The 18,709-nt window shown below is 36.0% G+C and overlaps 2 protein-coding genes across 2 annotated transcripts; one reads left to right on the top strand and one right to left on the bottom strand.

The window, feature by feature from the left end:
• The first annotated feature begins 382 nt into the window (after positions 1 to 382).
• On the top strand, positions 383 to 14,002 carry LOC144650384 (uncharacterized). Its single transcript, XM_078510049.1, has 20 exons — positions 383 to 638; positions 759 to 802; positions 2,041 to 2,110; positions 2,501 to 2,604; positions 3,834 to 3,914; positions 4,277 to 4,316; positions 4,502 to 4,567; positions 4,926 to 4,970; positions 5,471 to 5,489; positions 6,105 to 6,252; positions 6,619 to 6,720; positions 7,599 to 7,675; positions 8,788 to 8,902; positions 9,459 to 9,500; positions 9,701 to 9,767; positions 10,299 to 10,406; positions 11,031 to 11,095; positions 11,392 to 11,481; positions 12,133 to 12,233; positions 13,215 to 14,002. The coding sequence occupies exons 1-20, from the start codon at positions 628 to 630 to the stop codon at positions 13,383 to 13,385; spliced, it is 1,566 nt and encodes a 521-aa protein (XP_078366175.1). The 5' UTR covers positions 383 to 627; the 3' UTR covers positions 13,386 to 14,002.
• Positions 13,895 to 18,483, bottom strand: LOC144650392 (alpha-2-macroglobulin receptor-associated protein-like). The gene is made up of 4 exons (XM_078510059.1): positions 18,025 to 18,483; positions 16,887 to 17,227; positions 15,827 to 15,979; positions 13,895 to 15,379 (listed from the first exon to the last, which is right to left on the bottom strand). Exons 1-4 carry the CDS (start codon positions 18,437 to 18,439, stop codon positions 15,326 to 15,328), a joined length of 963 nt encoding a protein of 320 aa, XP_078366185.1. The 5' UTR covers positions 18,440 to 18,483; the 3' UTR covers positions 13,895 to 15,325.
• Positions 18,484 to 18,709: the final 226 nt, after the last annotated feature.

The raw sequence follows: 18,709 nt of genomic DNA on the forward strand, positions 1-18,709 counted from the left end.
GTCTCTTGGTAGTACTTTGTCTATTTCACTCCTCTCGTGCACGTCAATATTTTAGGGGGTGGGGGTGGGCGCTTATTCGATGCTGGGCGCTTACTTTCCTACCTACAGGGTGGGCGCTTAATCGAATAAATACGGTAATTTCAATGCCAAAATTTCTAAAGGCACTGCCTTCTTCTTCAGGGTCTTACAAATAATGACTCTGGGTAAACGAGGACCCTGAAAAAGAAAGGCAGTGCCTTACGAAATATTGGCATTATAATTACATTTCTTACCTTGCTATTTTTTTCAGACCCTTTGAGCATAGCAGAAACCATAGTAAGTAGCTATGCAGAAACCAAATAACGTTTAAAGCGTACGGGGAAGAAAGCTTTTATAAATCATTTTTCAGTATAAAACTCTTTCCACGTAAAACCTTGCACGCTATGCGTGCCACCGGTCGGGCCACCGATATCATCAAGAGGACTGGTTTCGAGGTCGTGATGTCAGTTCGTCAACATGGCGATGATCTGATGTGGTGAGTGGGGGGCACGCAAATTTTCTCGTCGTAGGCGTAAAAATGCCCTGAAAATTGGTATTCTTCAGCTGAAATAACATGAGAGGATGTATTAAAATATATCTTTGACCAGGATGGAAGCAAGGTGGGCGAAAATTCAGTTAAATGCGCTTTTGCAGTTGTTAAGTTGGCAGCAATTGATCATAGAGAGATTGTTTTATGAATAGTATTGTTGTCATGACTTTCGATTTCTTCTCCACCTCAGCTCAGGGAATGAAGCCAAGATGGAGGAAGCTTCGGCAGATAAAGGTGAATTGAATGAACAAATCTTTAAGAGTTGATTTGTTCGTCCAAAAATCAGTGCCTTGCGTGATCAAAGACACTGTATTCCAAGTCTCAAATTACATTAAGCTTAACTGAACTTAATTTCAGTTCATTCGCTGATTTATAATTTTGCCCTCTGGTAATGTAGAATTATCGAAGAATTGCAATGGTCTGTATCAATACAGCCGTAAGACAACTCAATGTACGTAATCTGGATTTATGTATAATTATTTATAATAAGTTTAACTTGAAAAGTTTGATTCCATATTCGTAGTGAAATATCGATGAAAGATTTATTCACGTTGAATACTATCGCCTTAAGTAAATATTAGTCTTGTGTTATTGTTCATTATTCTCTTTTTAATTTATGTAATTATCAAAGATATTCCAAGCATTAAAAGTAGCATTATTTTTTTTTTTTGATAATAACCAGCTGGGTTGTCCGTAATCCACTAACAACATTAGGAGTTCTTGAAATCAAAGATTGAGTATGAAAGTCAGTTTCTACTACTTAACCAATCAAGCCTTTGAGCCTGGTTTTCACTAGTGACGCGAGGCAAGGAAAGGAAAAGTGCAAGCACTTGATAGCGCAAGCATGAGAAAAGAAAAAAAATTGATCCTTGTAGCAAGCACACGGCAAGCAGATCAAAAAGCAATGTGCTTGTGCTAATATGCTTACGTCGCTTACATCGTTGCATCGCTAGTGGAAACATTTGCGCTATCAAGTGCAAGCATTTGTTAGGGCAAGCATGAGAAAAAAAAAAAAAAAAAGATTCTTGTAGCAAGCACAAGCAGAGGATCAAAAAGCAATGTGCTTGTGCTAATACTGCTTATGTCGCTTACATCGTTGCGTCGCTAATGGAAACCAGGTTTTACTCCTCCATGTGACTGATCAGTAGCAGTGTTGATGAACTCTGAGAATAAGTTTTGCGTGGTGTGTGATAATTTCAAGAATGTGAACTGGGTTATATTAGAAAAGCCACTTTGTTTGGTTCCTGGTAAACTTGGGTTTTGATCTGAAGGTCGCTAGTTATTAAAAAAGTACCCCTATCATTACATCTCAGCCACGGATTAAATGTGTTGTTCAGAAATGGGGCATACTGCTGGTCTTTTGACACCGAAGACTCGGTAATTTACTTGTCGGCAAGCTTCGGGTTTGCTCCGAAAAAAAAAATTCTTTATTAAAAACAATTAATTACAAGTTAGTATACATTATTTAACAGGGTCTGAGACAGAGGCTCAAGAATTTGATGACCAGGAAAAAGCTGAGCAACACGAGCATGATGACAAACAGTATGTTTTACTGTATTTACTAATTTATAAAAGTATTTTTTTATTAAAATATATTATTGTAAAAGTTGTTATTCCATGTAAATGCAGTACCAAGTAAGTACTAGAAATAAGTTCAGAAGTTGTTACTGAATTTAGAACCCTTTTCGGGGAGTGTCGGTAAAGTTATTGTTTAAGTATTAGTTCATTGTATTACTGGTCTCGATAATGCAACCAGATTGAGCAGTGTTCCTCCTTTTTAAAAGGATGCAAACAGTTTTAATAATAGCTCCAGTTTACATATGATAATTTTACCATTTGACTTAAAAATAAATGTAGACTGTACATTTCATCAAAATATTAATAATTCATGAAACTAATGGTTCAAATTGGTTTTTATGTATTTTTTATCAGACTTGATACATCATGCCAAGTTCCTCTTTCAAAGTCCAGGGTGTTCTTCCTGAACATTTCGTGGTTTGGGATGAATGTAATGTACCTCATTCTATCTGTTGAAGGTAAGTATTTATAAGGTCATTACCCTGAAATAGAATTGAACATAGATTATTAACCAAACTTCGCCTACTGGTTTATTACTTTAAGGGAACTTAAATTTTGAAATAAAAAAGGGGGGTCACCCGATTCGTTCAGGAGCAGGAAGACCTTGTACACCTGAATATTCCATATAATTCCTTTAAAATTCCATTGCAAGTACTAGCAAAGTACACGTTTTGAGCGATAATTTATTTTTCAAACACAAGAATTGATCTGTTTTCATTTTACAGAAAGAATTTGATCCCTTCACCCAAAATATGAGAAAAAATTGATAGGTCACCAGACTCGTTTATGAGAAAGCGACAATTTACTTCTCTCGCGAACTAAGCCGCATAGAAAAAAGCCACCATTTTGTTTATGTGCACACTCTAATTACGTGTAAAATTTTGCGCAGTAAGGATGCGCAATGCAATACAGGGCAATGACCTTAAAAGACTTCACATATCACTCAAGACAAGTTCCTCATATCATGAAATGGATTACTCTTATCATAGATTTATAATTATTCAACCCTTACATTTAAGTCTGAAGAGACAGGATGTGTGTCTTGTCACAAGAATCACTCAAGATGAGAAATTAGTCTTGAAAGGCATCAATTTTAATTACTTTTGACAAGTACTGTACTGACATGGTAATTTGATACCATGGAAGCACTCTCAAAAATGTTCGTGTACATCATGTCCAGTGTAATACATCTCAAAGCACAAAAATGTACATGTATATGTTACAGGTCAAAATTAGCTTTAGGTCAAATGTTTCAACCTAGGTTATTTTTTTTAAACTCAGGTTATTTGTTTTTAACCTAGTTTATTTTTTTTATAGCAGGTCAATAAGTAGATAATTAAAATTAAAACACCTCTCCTCCCTTGCTGTCTCTGAACCCCCCCCCTTCACCATCCTTACTTACCCTCCCCTACTATCTGTTGTTACATGTATACCACCCCCAAGTAGTATCACCTATTTTTTTTTCTTTTTACTAACCTGCACTGGATTTGAACTCTCGACCTTCAGATTTGCTGTCCAACCCCTTATCCACTTCGCCACATAGGAAATGATGGGTGACTTAGTATTTTTTTAAAAAAGTATGACTCCAATCCAAACCCTAACCCTAATAATAACCCTAAATTTTACCTAGGTTGAAAAAATAATCTTGGTTAAATATCTGACTGTGTTTTCCTGATTTGCTACATAGTTGTGCCATCTCAAGTGTATGCGCTTGTTGGTTCTGAACTGAAAGGCCAAGTGCTTGGTGGCATGGTAGCTGCTGGTGCTGGTAAGTTGATGAACATCAATCTTCTCATTTATGCTTTTCATACATTTTTTTAAAATTCATCTTGGGAGAATTTTGTTTTTAAACAATGCTCAGGACCCAGTTGTTCAAAGGGTGGATAACACTATGCAGTGTCGACAAAACAATGAGATTTCATATAAAAATTATTCATTTCATAAAACAAACTGTGTAAGCCACTGGATAGTGATTTATCGAGTGGATTGCATCATTCACCTTTCGAACAACCAGAACCATATTTTTTTTCTGAGATGATATGCAGGTCCTTCTTTTTTATGATTGCAACTGCAAGTAACAGTCACTGTACTGTTAATCATAAATTATTAATTATCATTTTTTTTTCACAGTGGTCACATTTTTCTTGAGCCCTCTTGTTGGAATGAAAAGGTGAGTTTAAAGAATACTGTAAAGAAAATTACAAAATTATGACAATTATTTTAATTTTTTCTTGTAGTCTTGAGAATACAAAAGAAGGGTAAAATATATGTTCAAACTGGCAATTAATCTGCCATGTTTGATTATCTGACACTTACATGTATGTATAAAACACAATTCTGTTCCTTTCCCTCAAGTGATCGTCTTGTGTCTCAGTATGGCAAACGACGCCCTCTTATGCTTGGCGGGACTGTGTTACTTTGGTATGCCCTTTTGTTAACTTCTCTTTAGTTTCTGAGTGTTAAATGTAATGTATGTTTTAGAAGATGTAATAATTTATTATAATAACAATTAAAAAATGTTAATTAATGCATAAATAACTGCATATGCAGTGTTTTGGTGTTGCATTTTTTGCTGCTTTTGTCAATCATATTAATAGATCTTTCAGAAAACAGATTATGACAGTTTTTTTGTGTTTTTTTTTTTTTTTTTTTTTTTTTATTTGACTATCTCACTGGGTTCAATTTTCTTTGTCTCCCTCCTCCACACCTGAACTCCTGGACTACGTTCACTAATTAGCAGTTTACATGTAGAACTATTCCCTTCTTTTTTTCTTTGCAGTATATCTCTGTTTGGTATGGCATTCAGTGCTCCTGATATTGAAAGGTGAGAACTTTAAAGCTGTTGACAGGGATACATTTAATAGCTGTGTGGGTGGGTTAATGGGTTTGTTGTCTTTAGTTAGACAGTCAGTTAGCCGGTCAGTCAGTCAGTCAAATCAGTAAAATGGGTTGTAATTAATTTTTTTCTTTGATGTAATTTAATTTTTTTAAGATACCGGCCCCTATGGAGACCAGCCTTAGAGCTGAATGGGCTACCCTGTGTAAATAAAGTTTTACCTTACTTTTTACTTTACTTTATCAGTCAATCAATCAGTAGGTCTGTCATGTTCAGCCAGCCAGTCATTTGGTCAGTCTGTCTGTTGGTCGGTCAGTCCGTCCGTCCACCTGACCATCCGTTAGTCCATCTGTCTGTCCGTCCATCTGTCTGTCCGTCCATCAGTCAGTCAGTCAGTCAGTCAGTCAGCCAGCCAGCCAGTCAGGCCCAGCCAGTCAGTTTCCCATCTCCCAATTTTTAACACATTTTTTCTTTCAAATTGTTTGCAGTGACATATCAAATGTAACAGTAAGTGTTCAAACTTCTTTCCTTTGTGTAATTTGCATATTCCTAAGTATGGTCAAATACCATGATTTTATATCCTATTAAATTTTTGTCTAGCCACTGTAGCCTACATGTATAAATCAGTAAGCAAAAGAAATCTCCTATGAACATGAGTTAAAAACTGCTTTTAAAAAGGTGCCAATATTAAAGGGTGCTTGGCTTCGCAAGGATTGAGGGCTTTGAGTTCAAAACTCTGGCAGACGTCATTAATATTGTTTTCCTGGACAAGACACTTTACTCTCACAGTGCCCCTCCCAAATCAGGTGCATAAATGGGTACCAGCAGAGTTAATATTGGCGGTGATCCTGTGATAGACTATCATCCCATCTAGGGGGAGTAGAAATGATTATACAATACTCCTAGTGGCTTCATGCTACACTGTAGGGACATGAAAAGTTACATGTACAGCACAGGCCTGGAAAGCAAAGACAGACTCTAGCAAGCATAGCACATAGCAGCCCACTATAGATACAACGTCAGTTGTTTGCATCAATTTCTCAACCATTATGATTTCTGTGACCAGTAGTTAGATTTGATTCCTTTGTATTTCCTAATTTTATTTTTGTTTTCTTCATTCAGTGTTCCATGGATTTAAAGCTGCGGCGATGTCTGCCATATTATAACCTGTCAGTCTTAGAGCAGTCTCAGGATAATGCCACAGTTGATTCAGACAGAAGCTTTCTACTCAGCATTCTGATGCAGAAAGAAGATTCCAGAGGAAATATAGGTTTGTGAGTTCAGAGTGGTACCGTGGGATTACTTGAACTGGGCTACTTGGAACAAAATTTTATTAACCAATCAAAACCTTAATTGAAAACAAAGGATGTTTAAAAAGGTTGTCGTTCATTGTTCTCAATAATTTTTTTAATTATTAATAATATTTGATTGGTCAATTTTTTCCAAGTGGCATATCCCGATTTGAGTAGTCACTCTGTAATATTATTTTAATGTTTCAAAATAATTTCAGAGTGGTGTTGACAATAGATACTTGTATACAGTATTTAAAACTGATTTTGTCAGTGTAAAATCTACTGTGAAATATCCCGTCCATCTTGCTGGTTTTAATACAAGTTTAATATTGTTTGACTGACAGGTCTTTACATTGCATTTTATCTCTGTGTCATGGCATGTTATTCTATTATGAGTGTGCCATATAATGGGCTGATAGCTGATTTGACACCACCATTCCAAAGAGGTAAGATCTACATCTGTGTTATTTTATTAGTATTATCATGTTCAACTTTATTATCAATCGATGTTACATTACATTGTATATAACAATCCTGCTACATTAAAAGACTAAATAAATGTACTTTATGAGTACTAAGGAAAGAATAAAATGCAAACTTCTCTCCTAACAAAACAAGCTTCATTTTAGCCTATCAGAGAGGGATAAACAATAAACAATAATTATAGTAAAATTCATAATAATTTATAAATACCATGATAGGCTTTGAATAATTGGCAATAATACTAACAATTAAATTAATAATAACTAATTGATAATTGGACTTACTGTTTGTAGCATTCAGAAGATTAAAAAGATTGTTGCGTCTGTGCTTGATTTCAAACATTAACTAAACTTTCTAGAGATAAGGTTATTTTTAAAGGCAAATGAAAATTATTTAAAGTTGCTTTACTGTTTAAATTCAATACAAGAGAAAACTAATCTAATTAAAACTAATAAAGAAATTACACCCAAATTATAGGATTTGTAAACCTTGGAACCAAAATATTGCTTGAATTGTTGCCTAATTGAGTTAGTTACACGTACATGTATTTAATATCAATTTGACCATATACATGTACACATGTACGATGTACAAGATCCAGTTTGAACTGACATAACTGGATGCTTTATTTAATAAATTTTAAGATCAAAAAGTCACTAAACAGATCTACCGTATTTGTATTTAAATTAAGTTCTAAAATAATTATTTTGACAAAACGTTTGATTAAATGGTAATACATGAATTGTACTTCTCTGTTAACAATGAATGCATCAATTTTAAATATTAAATGTACTTTACTTTTAAAATGTTCTTGAATGTCAATTTAAATGATCAACTACAGGCTTCAGTTCTGGCGTCATGGGAGCTATGACATTAGTTGGAAATGTAACAGGTGCACTTATAGGCTTTTTCTTTCCGGTGAGTGTTTAGAATGTGCTTAATAATGATAAAATTTAATGAATAATATTAAATAATTATTTTTTATAAACTGTAAAAGACAAGAAAACTGAAAGCCATTTTAACCTAAAAATGAGGCTTAAAAGTATTCAAAGACAAAATTCAACTAACTTAACAACATCATGATAATGAAATTTGTTGGTCATTCCATTGTTGTGCCCCACTTAAATAATCCTAAACCATAATCCAGACATTTGAAGGGTATACCTGCCAACTTTTTCTGTGTCAAAGGCATGAGATTTTTATCCTGAGAGTGCCAGGATTTCCGAAGACGATACGACAATGTCCGAAGTATTCCGAAGACGTTCCGAACATATCCTGATCGCAAGGTGTGGACATGTTTTGCTAAACACGACCTCGTTTCCAATGCTTTTTTTTGTCAAAACTTTGCGATTTCGGGGAAAGTATCGCCATTTACTCATTTTCATGGAGTTTTCGTTTCTCACATTGGTTTGAGATTACATATTTTTTGGAAAGTGTGTCGTTTGTGGTTGTTATAACTCACATTTTTGACTAGGCGTGAGAAATTGGTTCGTAAGCGTGATTTGGCATTATAGAAGTTTTTCTCACAGACGTGAACTCACGCAGGCGTGAGAGTTGGCAGGTATAGAAGGGCTGGATGGTTTCATCTGAGTTGGTCTGAAAGACACTGCGCAGTGACCTGTGCCCTGCCCAGTTTCGTACTTGTAAACCTTTATAAGTTTCTTTGAAAAAAAAAAAAACGTTTTAAATTGCTAATAATTTCTACCAGTGATATAATTTTACCTTAATGAAAACTTATTATAAATGACCTCCCAAGAAAAAGCTGTTGGCCATAAGCCCATCTGTTGGTCTGACAATGGTCAGTCAATCATGTGTTGGTCAACTGTCATTCAATTATCAGTCATTTGTCAGTCAATTGTTGGGTTAACAAACAGTAATTCCTTTTAGTCTGAGGTAAAGTTGACCTCATTGGACAGTTGGGTGATAAATTGAGTTTAGTTACGTTATCAAGTCTGTTGGGGAGGGAAATACTAACAAATGGTGCACATAAATTTGCAGTAATAATTATTTTCACTATCTTGTATGTTTAGAAAATTGGAGTGGTTGGCACATATTCCTTGGTGGCTGTCCTGTACTTTGTATGTGTGCTCCTTACTGTGTTTTCCTGTCCAGAGCCCCCTAATAAAGTGACCCACAAGCCCATTGGTAAGTTGTGGTCTCCAAATAACAATAATTATTTATTATTGATGAGTCTTTGTTTCACAGTCAGTCAGGGATTGAAAAACAAGTGCAATCCTGTTGTCTTGGACAAAGTCAAGTAGATTTTCTTACTGGTGTAGTAACTTTTCATTTTCACTTGCCCACCAGACAATTCATCTGCCAATCATTGTAAATCAAAGCAAACTTAAGACTGCCTCGAAGAAATCAAAAGTTGAGAGCTTCTTGCTCAAAGAGAAAGCTGGAATTCAAGTTGTTCTCTAGTACTAAACCTACGCAGATCGCATTATTATGCTCAGTGTGTACACGGACATAGATTGTATGACATTTTACATCTGCCAACAATTGATACAGTCAAAGCTCTCTTAACGGACACTCTCCGCTTACAAGAACCATTCTCGTAAGTGGCCAGCTCCAGTTACGGACACTTTTCTCACGTCCCGAGGGTGCCGCTTACGAGAGCTTTGACTGTATAATAAAAACATTATGTTTATCTGAAAGGGTAATGCTTTACTGTGATCACTATTATCTCTGTGCTCACCAGGTCTTAAGGCAGTATTTCAGGCATACTGGGAACCATTAAAAGGTGAGTGAATGTAGTTTCAGTTAAGTTACGTAAAGGAGGTAGGGCCCTGGGATTTGACCACGCCTACATGTACCCACTCCAGACAATGCAGAGTTTTAATGATGCTGTTGTAGACTGAATGCATAGTGGTTAATATCTTACTGTTTTTAAAATTTTTACCAGTAACCTACTGAAAGCTGTTTACTTTCCTTGTTATGCAGAGAGAGACTTCAGATGGGTGTTCCTCACCAGGTTCCTTATGCAGCAGGGCGTTGCTACAGTTACAGGGTAAGGCCCCGTTAGGTTCCCTTGCATTGTTATAAATCTACAGTACTGATAAAAATATTTCACAATCATAGGGAAAAATTCTTGCCATTAAGAATGCTCTCACAGAACACAACATGTAAATATGGCAAAAAGAATAATTATTTGAAATAATGTTAAGAGAATTAGTAACTACTGCACATACCCCAAATTAAATCATCTTCTAACTGTAGAAGACCACAATCACATGTAAAATAATTTACCGACTCAGACAATCACAAAGGCAGATTTTGGATAAAAATGACTACCACTAGATCAAAGCTAGAGAGAAGAAAGCTTTATTAATTGATCCAGCTCTTGTTGATTTCTATACTCAATAACTAAAAGTGAGATCAAGCACACACTCAGTTAGATTGCTGGCTGTTTGTTTCTTCAGTTTTTCGAGGGATTTTACCTTTTTATTTAGGAGAATTTTGTTTGCTTTTAAGATTTTTTTTCAGGATCTACAGTGGGTGGATCTGGATGTAATTATTTCACATCTATTTTGTTTGACAGGTTTCTTGAGTTTTGGTTGGGTGACATGGTTACGTTACCTAACTGTTGGTCTCCTGAGAGAAGTGTGGCAATGTTGTTACTTCCAATGCTGTTTTCTGCTGCATTATTGTAAGTGAACTGACATGAGGCAGAAACGTGACAGGGGTGATTGGCTTACCTTTTAGGGGATACAGCGAGATGCCCAAAAGTGTGACCACTTCAACAGTGCGGCTACTCGAACTGGGCCACTTGGGAAAAAGTTGACCAAATAAAACATGGCCCAGTTCTAGTAGTTGCACTGTAATAATATTTGTTTATTAATTCAAAGTTTTTATGCAGTCATGTACATTTTCCAATCAGAAGTCAAGGATACATGTACATGTAAATTCCAGGTAACTTTTGATTAGATTAACTCTACACAAAAAAGGAATGCAATTTGATTAAAAGTGGTCATACATCTGGGTTTCTTGTTGTAAGATTTGTGCCTTGGTACTGGTTAGGGTATCATCTAAAAATGAATGACCATAAGAGTTTTAACTTTCATTGAAAATACAGCAAAAACTACCTCTTAAATTTGAATACCATACCAGTAAAACAAATTAATTCTAGTGCCTTTTGGGGTTTCTTTCAAAACTTCCAATAATTACCCTGCCATTTTTCACATCATTTCCTTGTTCTTTGAAACTATAAAATTGAACTTTACTTTATTTTTTATTTTTGATGATCACAAAATAATTGCAGGTTATTTATTAGTTCTGTTATAGGAGGCTTCCTCTCAGACAGGCTGGGGAGAAGAAAACCTCTTGTCATTGGATCAGGTACATTGAGGATCATCTTTATAAATTAATAGCATATTAAAAATGATCATACTTTAATTTACCCCTTTAATTTATTCTCCAAATGATCAATGTTCACATGTTCTGAATTATCCTTTAATTTGCAATCAATACCTAACAGTTCTGTACACCAGTACATTGCCCAGAAGCTGTCATGCTCCATGTACTACTGTAAAAAAGATTGTCTGCAATAAGAGCTATCTAGCAGTCTGCACGCATTGCAGGCCTTCAATGTAAGATTATGACTAAATTTTCTCCATCTTTTTTTGTCTTTTAAGCAATATTAATGAGCATTTGTGCAGTGATATTGGCTGGATTGCAGGGGAAATATGCTTTCTATGCAGCAATGCCAGTAGCCTTGACTTTTGGTAAGTATATATGATTATTGCACTCGCCATTGTGGAAATTTTTAAACTTTTTTGTTGCCTTTGTAAACTTCTAAACCAATCAAAGATTTAACTAGAGCGGTTTTCACTTGAGTGTCAAAAGTAATTTGCGTTTGCTTTGGTTTTGCGTTCACTGCGCTTAGTGATTGGTTTAAAAATTTCGCGCCACTTTCTCGGCCAATCAGGAGTAAAACCAAAACCAATCGTGACTCGCTCGCGCACGTTTTCCCGCGCTTCGAGCCAACTACATGTATTTGCTTCGAGTTTTGATTGGTTCACTGGATTGTCTGTGTCCTTTGTGATTGGCCAGTGTAATTACTTTGGTTTTGGTTTTACGATACTCAGTTGAAAACTGCTTATATGGGCCTTCTGCAACAATCAGTCACATGGTGCAAAACCCACCATCATGGTGTATGGCAAACTACACACTGGTACATCCAAAATAAAGAAAAGTCAAGCTTAAATGGTGGAAGTCACTTTGATTTGCTGGCTGTCGCACTTCATATGGCATTCAGCAAGACCGATGTGTACCGTACGCGTGTGATCAGTTGTTGAAACAGGCTTATGTCTGCACAAGCATTGCAGTTTATCAGATTGTGTTGGAAATTTCAAATCACTGCTCTTTCCTTTCAGGGGTGGGCTTTGGAGCTTATTGTGCAGTTGATTTTGCTCTTGTGATGGACGTACTTCCTAACGACAGAGAGAAAGCCAAAGATCTGGCTGTGTGGCATCAGGTGAGCCAACTTATACACATTGACATCAGAAAATAATGTTCAAGGACTATAGGCATGCAATGGGTATTAAGGGGTAAGGCAGCATAGCCATTTGTATGCATTGCATGCCTGTATCTTGCTGAGCCTCTGTTGTAGTGTCCACTTTTATGGGAGAACTGTAACCACATCTGGTCCTGTTAAGTTTTGTATTGAGACAAATGGAATTAAAGATTGTTTTGCCATGTTAACTTGTGTGTACATCGGTCTACCCTGAATCAAAGCATTTCTCCTTGTGACATCAATATTAATTTTACTCCACACAGGTAATAAATAACCAAAATGAACAACATTGACAAGCTGTCAAGATTAATAGCTGCAATATTAATTCTCCTAACTATTACTATAAGAAATGTATGGAGTTGATTACCGAGAATTGATATGTGACCTTGCACGGGAAAACGTACTTTAATGCTTTTTCGTTTAACGACTTAAATCGTTTGTTAGTCGTTAGATTACCGTTAGAACAACTAAGAAAATCGTTAGAAGCGTTAGAATGGTCGTTAGAAAAATTTTCTTTGTCGTTAGAAGCGTTAGAAAAATCGTTAAAAAAGATCATGCATGTCGCTAGATGTATCAAGAAAGGTCGATAGTTTGAACGTTTTAGTTGTTTATGTTGTTTAGGCAATTCGTTAGTCCACTCGTTAGAGTCGTTTTAACAAGTCGTTAGGCACTTCGTTAGAATGTTATCACAAGTCGTTAGATATTTTTGCTTGAGCGTTCAACTCGTTAATAAAGTCGTTAGAGCGTTGTGAAAAGTCGTTAGTTACTCGTTCGTTAGACGTTAGTTTTTGCCCGTTTAACGAATTATCGTTAAAGTACGTTTTCCCGTGCAAGGTCACATATGTTGATATTATGAAAAACTGGTTATTTGACCACTCAGATGTACATGTATTTTGTTACACAACAGTTATTAACAAAATTGAATGTCCATTATTTTCCCAGGCACTCGTCCTGCCACAAGCTATAGCCACACCCACTGGCGGCATTATATTGGACATGTTTGAAAGGCTCAGATGTGATATCGGACTTGGTTACATCATCCTCTTTCTTGTAACATCGGTGTACTTTGTTCTTAGTGGTATTTTTGTTTACAATATCAAGAAAGCCAAGTAAAGGAGGAATAAAGCCAAGAGATCAGATTATTACTCTTTATCCAGTTCAGTGCAATCAAAAACATTATTTCTAAAAGGCATACCGGTAGTTAATAGATGTTAAAATATAGTTTAATCTCCTGTTATTGTTTTTGTTTCCTACTCTAAGGTGGGATTGGGAAATTATAATAATTATTATTGGAAGGAAAAATTAAAGACCATCACTCTTTTGTAGGCTGACAAACAGGCTAGATTGACATTACATGAGTACAGTACTGGGAAGAAAAACAAAATTACATTGATAAAAATTAGCAAGAAATGGATATTATTAATAATGCTTCTTGGTCAAAATTATTTTTCTGTGTATCTCTTTTAATGAGAACAGTGAATTGAAAATTTGTACAGTTCTAAGAATATTAAACAATTCACCAATGGGAAAAGTATTTTCTTAGCAGAGGAGTTAGTAAATGGAAGTAATATATTTTTTACAAGTAGACATTTTGGGGGATTATTGCCTGATAAGCAGATAAAATTATGCTGTGGTTTTGTTTTGGTTGAAGATTTTAAAACCAGTTTCATTGATTATTAATTCCTTTTGTTTCAGATTATGATAATGTCTATGAAACAAAAGAAAATAAATATCACATATTTAGTTCACAAAAGTCTCAAACAAAAAGACAGATTAAGACGATGGCAAATATACATACAATTAATTGTAGTCAATTGATAGAAACAGTCTTGATGAAGATGAGTTAATATAAATTATTCTAAAATGAACAGAATACTCTTATGAGCAAAACATTTATTTGTACAAATTATACTAAAAGCCATTGTAACAAATGCATGTAGAGTTAACTCATCTATTTTTACTGGTATTTAAACAAATAGATTAATATATTCTTCGCTGTACATACCTTGTATAACTACAAAAGAATTATAACTACAGTATCCAACAAATATTTATTAATTGTATAAAAAGAAGGATACTAACAGTTAAGCAACTTTTATAGTTATAGATTGATTATTTTGGGTTACAAAATGAATGGCAATTATTTTAAGTGATTAAAGTGATAAACAGTAACATGTATTATTACTGAATAAAAATTAATACAAACTTTGTTTTGTGGGAAGCACGGTGGCTTAATGGTTAGCCGGACCCTGGCAACAAGTTTATTATGTAACAAGCGACTACATGTTAAATAGATGGACATTCGGCAAAAATCCTTTTCTAGGACTAAATTATATTCCTACACAAGTATCAAAGTGCCATGCAAATCAGACATTAAATTGATATTAAATAACTTGTGACTCACTGTTTAATACATCTATTTATGCAATCCAAATTGTATTTTAATTTCTAAAACAGTTCTCATTCACAAGCCTTACACTGGAATGAATTGAATTAAATATGTGCAGCTGCACTAGAAATTTTGTAACTAAAACTACCCAGTGACTGTTTCAAAGTAGAATAATATTTAAAAAAAGCTGTTCTCACCACTATCTTAAATGTGTAATGAGGTACATCAAAATACATAATGTACAAATTTCACTAAAACCTGTTTTGACCAGGGTTCGTACCCTTTTTCACAAACAATTTTTCCAGTACTATTCAAGGACTCAGATTGATTTTTCCAGGACTCAATCCAAAATTCACATTAACCCTTTCACTCTCAAGATCTCAATATTATTTCTCCTTACTGTCTGCCATACATTTCTTATGTTTACTAGTTCTAGTGTTACTTGTCATGAGTTTTACAGATTTCCAGAACTTTCCAAGACCAGTAGTCTTTTTCCAGGACTTTCCAGTCAGGAAAGTGCCACAGGTTTTCCAGGACCCGTACGAACCACGTTAACATGTAATTATCTAGTCTCAATGACCTGCTTTCCATGTCAGCTGGCTTTAGGGTACTTGACCAAGAACAGAACAGTCTCATCAACAATACTTATGTGTGTGTGTGAAGCTTACAGCTCACTTTTTCTCACTTTGTCCATCAAAGTGGAATGCATTTTCTTTACCTGTGGAGAAAAAGGAACTGTAGAATAAATAAAATATCCCAAGTTATAAAAATTCCATGACCGGAAATTAAAGTTGCTAATTAAATTTTTGTAAAAAACCTCTCAATGGTTGGCAAAACTGGGAACTCTGCCAACTAATCCATAAAAATGCCGTCATTAATTAATAGTATCTGGGAGATTTAACAACCTCTCTGGGGACCAGGAGATTTGGTACATAGAACATGGAATATCTGGAAGATTAATTGATGAGTATGAATGAATTTTATTACTGGGGGTACTTGGACATAATTTATTTCATGGGTCAAATGCCAGGCCATTACAATAGTGCATTACATTTCTGCTTATTAATGGCACAAAGGCTGGGGAAACAAGAGAGACTTTCAAAACCACATTTTCAACAATTTCTAAAAAAGCTGAAACCCAGCCATTCACTTGAAGAGTTCTCACCCATTTTCCATGTTCCTCGGCCTTCTTAATCAGTGTTTCATGTTTCTCCTTCATGTGATGATGTCCATCATTAAGAAGGCGCTCAGAATGCTCAGCTTCCTCCTTAAAATGTTTGTGCTTCATTATCTTGTGATCAAAGTGGAAGAGTTCTTGCTACAAAAAGAAATAAACTCATTTTCAAATGGATTAATTAAGATTGTTTTCTTGACTATCAGAATTCTAAAAAAGAATCGCAACACTCCCAATAATGACATTCTGATTCTAAGTGCCAGTGCAAAAAGCTGCACAATTATCTGGTGTGCAACAAAATTAATGCAGACTGCAGACTCTTTGGTTAGCTTGAATAGCACTTTGGTTAGCCTGCATATCATTCCAGTTAGCCTAGTTAGCCTGTTTTACGGTTAGCTCATAATAATGGTAATGGCAACAATATTTTCTGTAAAAGTGCCAGTCTGCATATGTCACACACCCACAATTATCAGGAATGTCATGACAATAATTAATTTTTTATTACTGACAAACTGGGCAAAGTCAATAATTATTAAGACTGGAATTTCACCATCCCCAGAGCCACCTTTCCCTCTAAGCTGACAGGTCCTTTGCATGAGTGAGGAAAAGCTGGCTCTTCAGGCAATAATTGATTCGCTAGATTTTATCAAATTTATTTGAAATCTAGCCAATCAAATCAACTGTCAACCAGCCCCACTGGGGTGACTACAGCTTCCACTCAGCTCTGAGACTAACACACATAAATTTTGACAACTGAAGAGCTTGCGGCACATTATAGCCTGTGAGAGCAGCCAGTTTTTTGGTGGAGCCAAGCGACAGTCAGAAATGTGTCTGCATTCGCAGGCTATACTGTCCTACATTGATTTGCTAGTGGTACTGTGTGTACATTGTACCACTCTGTAAATTATAATGTTGTCTGTTATCTTTTCTGTGATTCATCTACTGCTTTCACATTCCCTATTCCCATTTAACCTTCCCATTAACCCTCCCTCCACCGTACTTTCCAAGTTCCTCCAAAAAGAAAAGTTGCAAATGTTAGATGGCACCTTACCTTAATAGACTCAAGTTCATCTTCACTGAACTTTCCATTCTGAGCTCTCTGCCACAACTCGGTCACACGTGGATCACGGAATAATCCGTCCTCTTTCTCCCCGGTTGTCTTTTCCTTCAGTCTCGCAAAATTTTTACGCAGAGTTTCATGAGTATCCTCAAGCTTGTTACGCAACTTTTCAAGTTCTTTCTCTCTGATCTCATTTCGAGAAAAAACAGAGTTGTCCGAGATGTCGTCGTGGTCTGTTAAAACTTTTAAAAGACTGTTGTATTCTTTTAGCTTGTCTTTGTGGTGGTTAAATTCAGTTTGGAGATCATCTAATTCTTCTGGGCTGAATTTCCCTAAAAATAATGCAAAGATTAGATGAAAAAATTCAGAAATTTTTGCAATCGATAAGGCAGAGCTATCCATCCTTATGCAGAAAGATTTTAAATCGATGTGTAAATTGTCATCAATTCCCCCCCCCTCACTCCCCATGAGGTTCTTGGGATGACATCATAATATTATTATAATTTTTTGTGAAACTGAGTTGTAGTTTTCAATTTCAAAAGAACACAACCATTTGGATTTCCCAGGGGGTACAGCGGTCCTAGCCTGAATTTCAGACATCCCTCTGTACGAGCACAGAGGGATGTCTGAAATTCAGGCTACAGTGGTCCATGCTTAAAAATAATGGAAATTCCTGGGGGGTGGGGTGTCATCAACGACCCTTTGGAACAGAAATTCCCAAGGAGTTGGGGGGGGGAGGTGCAAACAAGAAAAACTTTTGTGGTGGAGGTATGGATAATTTCTGGAACCACACATCGCAGGAAACATACCGGTAATTTTATTGCTTGATTAGAAATGGAAAAACCTGTACCCGAACTAAAATGATACTAAACAATATGCTCCCTTGGTTTTCTTTTAATACCATACCCAATATCAGACCAGAAGGCAAAATAAACCATACCCCCTTTGGGGTGGCACAAGCATTGTCTCCTACATGTATATGGCTCACTACCATAGGGAGTACCCCATGGGGGCACACTTATCGGTTTGCATTTGCTCGTAAGAAAATCTCATGTCCATTCCGTTCGTGTCCCGTTTTTTAGCTTACCTGGACTTTGGACTCTAATAAGCAGCACAAGCAAGCACAAACCTTGTTTCTCCACAGATTCCCACAACTCACTCAAGCGTCTGTCGCCAAACATTCCAGTGCCCGCTTTGTTGTCGTTGATTTCGTTAGCAGTGTCTTCCATAGTATCAAGATGCTTTTCGAGGCCAAACTGTTCCAACACACGAGAAAATTTATGCCGTATCATTGCCTCCATTTCACCGTCTTCGTCTCCGCCCCTAGCCTTGAGATCTTTCCACCTTAGTTCTGCACGGTCTTGAAGTTCGAGCATGCGACGAAAGTCGCTCAACTTTTGCTCGGACATCTTGTTTTGCGCTTTCTTCCAAATCATATTGAGTTTGTTAATTCGAAATGGACTCTCTTTATCGCCCATTCTAGTATCCAGAGCGATGCTCTGGCTCATCGAAAGAAAAACAACGAGTAACGAAAGAAAAATCATCGTACACTTCCTTCTTCGTGACTTGCTCGATGACAGCTCAACCAGAACGATAAGGATGGGCCGATACTCGATACCAAATATTCGATACATCGATATTTTGACAATTTTGAAAAGTATCGATACTTTCGAAAAATATCGCACTTTCGATACGTTTTCGATACTGCACACGTGACCTGAGCCTGCGGTCTTCTGGTCAGCACCTGAGGTTTAAAAATTCACTTTTGCGCAAACAAATATTGATTTTCTTGTCAGTATTTGGATTTTTCTATT

Source organism: Oculina patagonica, chromosome 4 (genome assembly GCF_052425735.1).
Source record: "Oculina patagonica isolate OP01 chromosome 4, crgOcupat, whole genome shotgun sequence".
Classification (NCBI taxonomy): domain Eukaryota; kingdom Metazoa; phylum Cnidaria; class Anthozoa; order Scleractinia; family Oculinidae; genus Oculina; species Oculina patagonica.

Coding starts and splice junctions, on each gene's coding strand:
- LOC144650384 (XM_078510049.1), top strand. Junction 7,676..8,787: donor TTATAGGCTTTTTCTTTCCG/GTGAGTGTTTAG, acceptor TTGTATGTTTAG/AAAATTGGAGTGGTTGGCAC. Junction 9,768..10,298: donor GGCGTTGCTACAGTTACAGG/GTAAGGCCCCGT, acceptor TTTGTTTGACAG/GTTTCTTGAGTTTTGGTTGG.
- LOC144650392 (XM_078510059.1), bottom strand. CDS start 18,439: ATGATTTTTCTTTCGTTACTCGTTGTTTTTCTTTCGATGAGCCAGAGC. Junction 17,228..18,024: donor GGAATCTGTGGAGAAACAAG/GTTTGTGCTTGC, acceptor CATTATTTTTAG/GGAAATTCAGCCCAGAAGAA. Junction 15,980..16,886: donor ATGAACTTGAGTCTATTAAG/GTAAGGTGCCAT, acceptor TTCTTTTTGTAG/CAAGAACTCTTCCACTTTGA.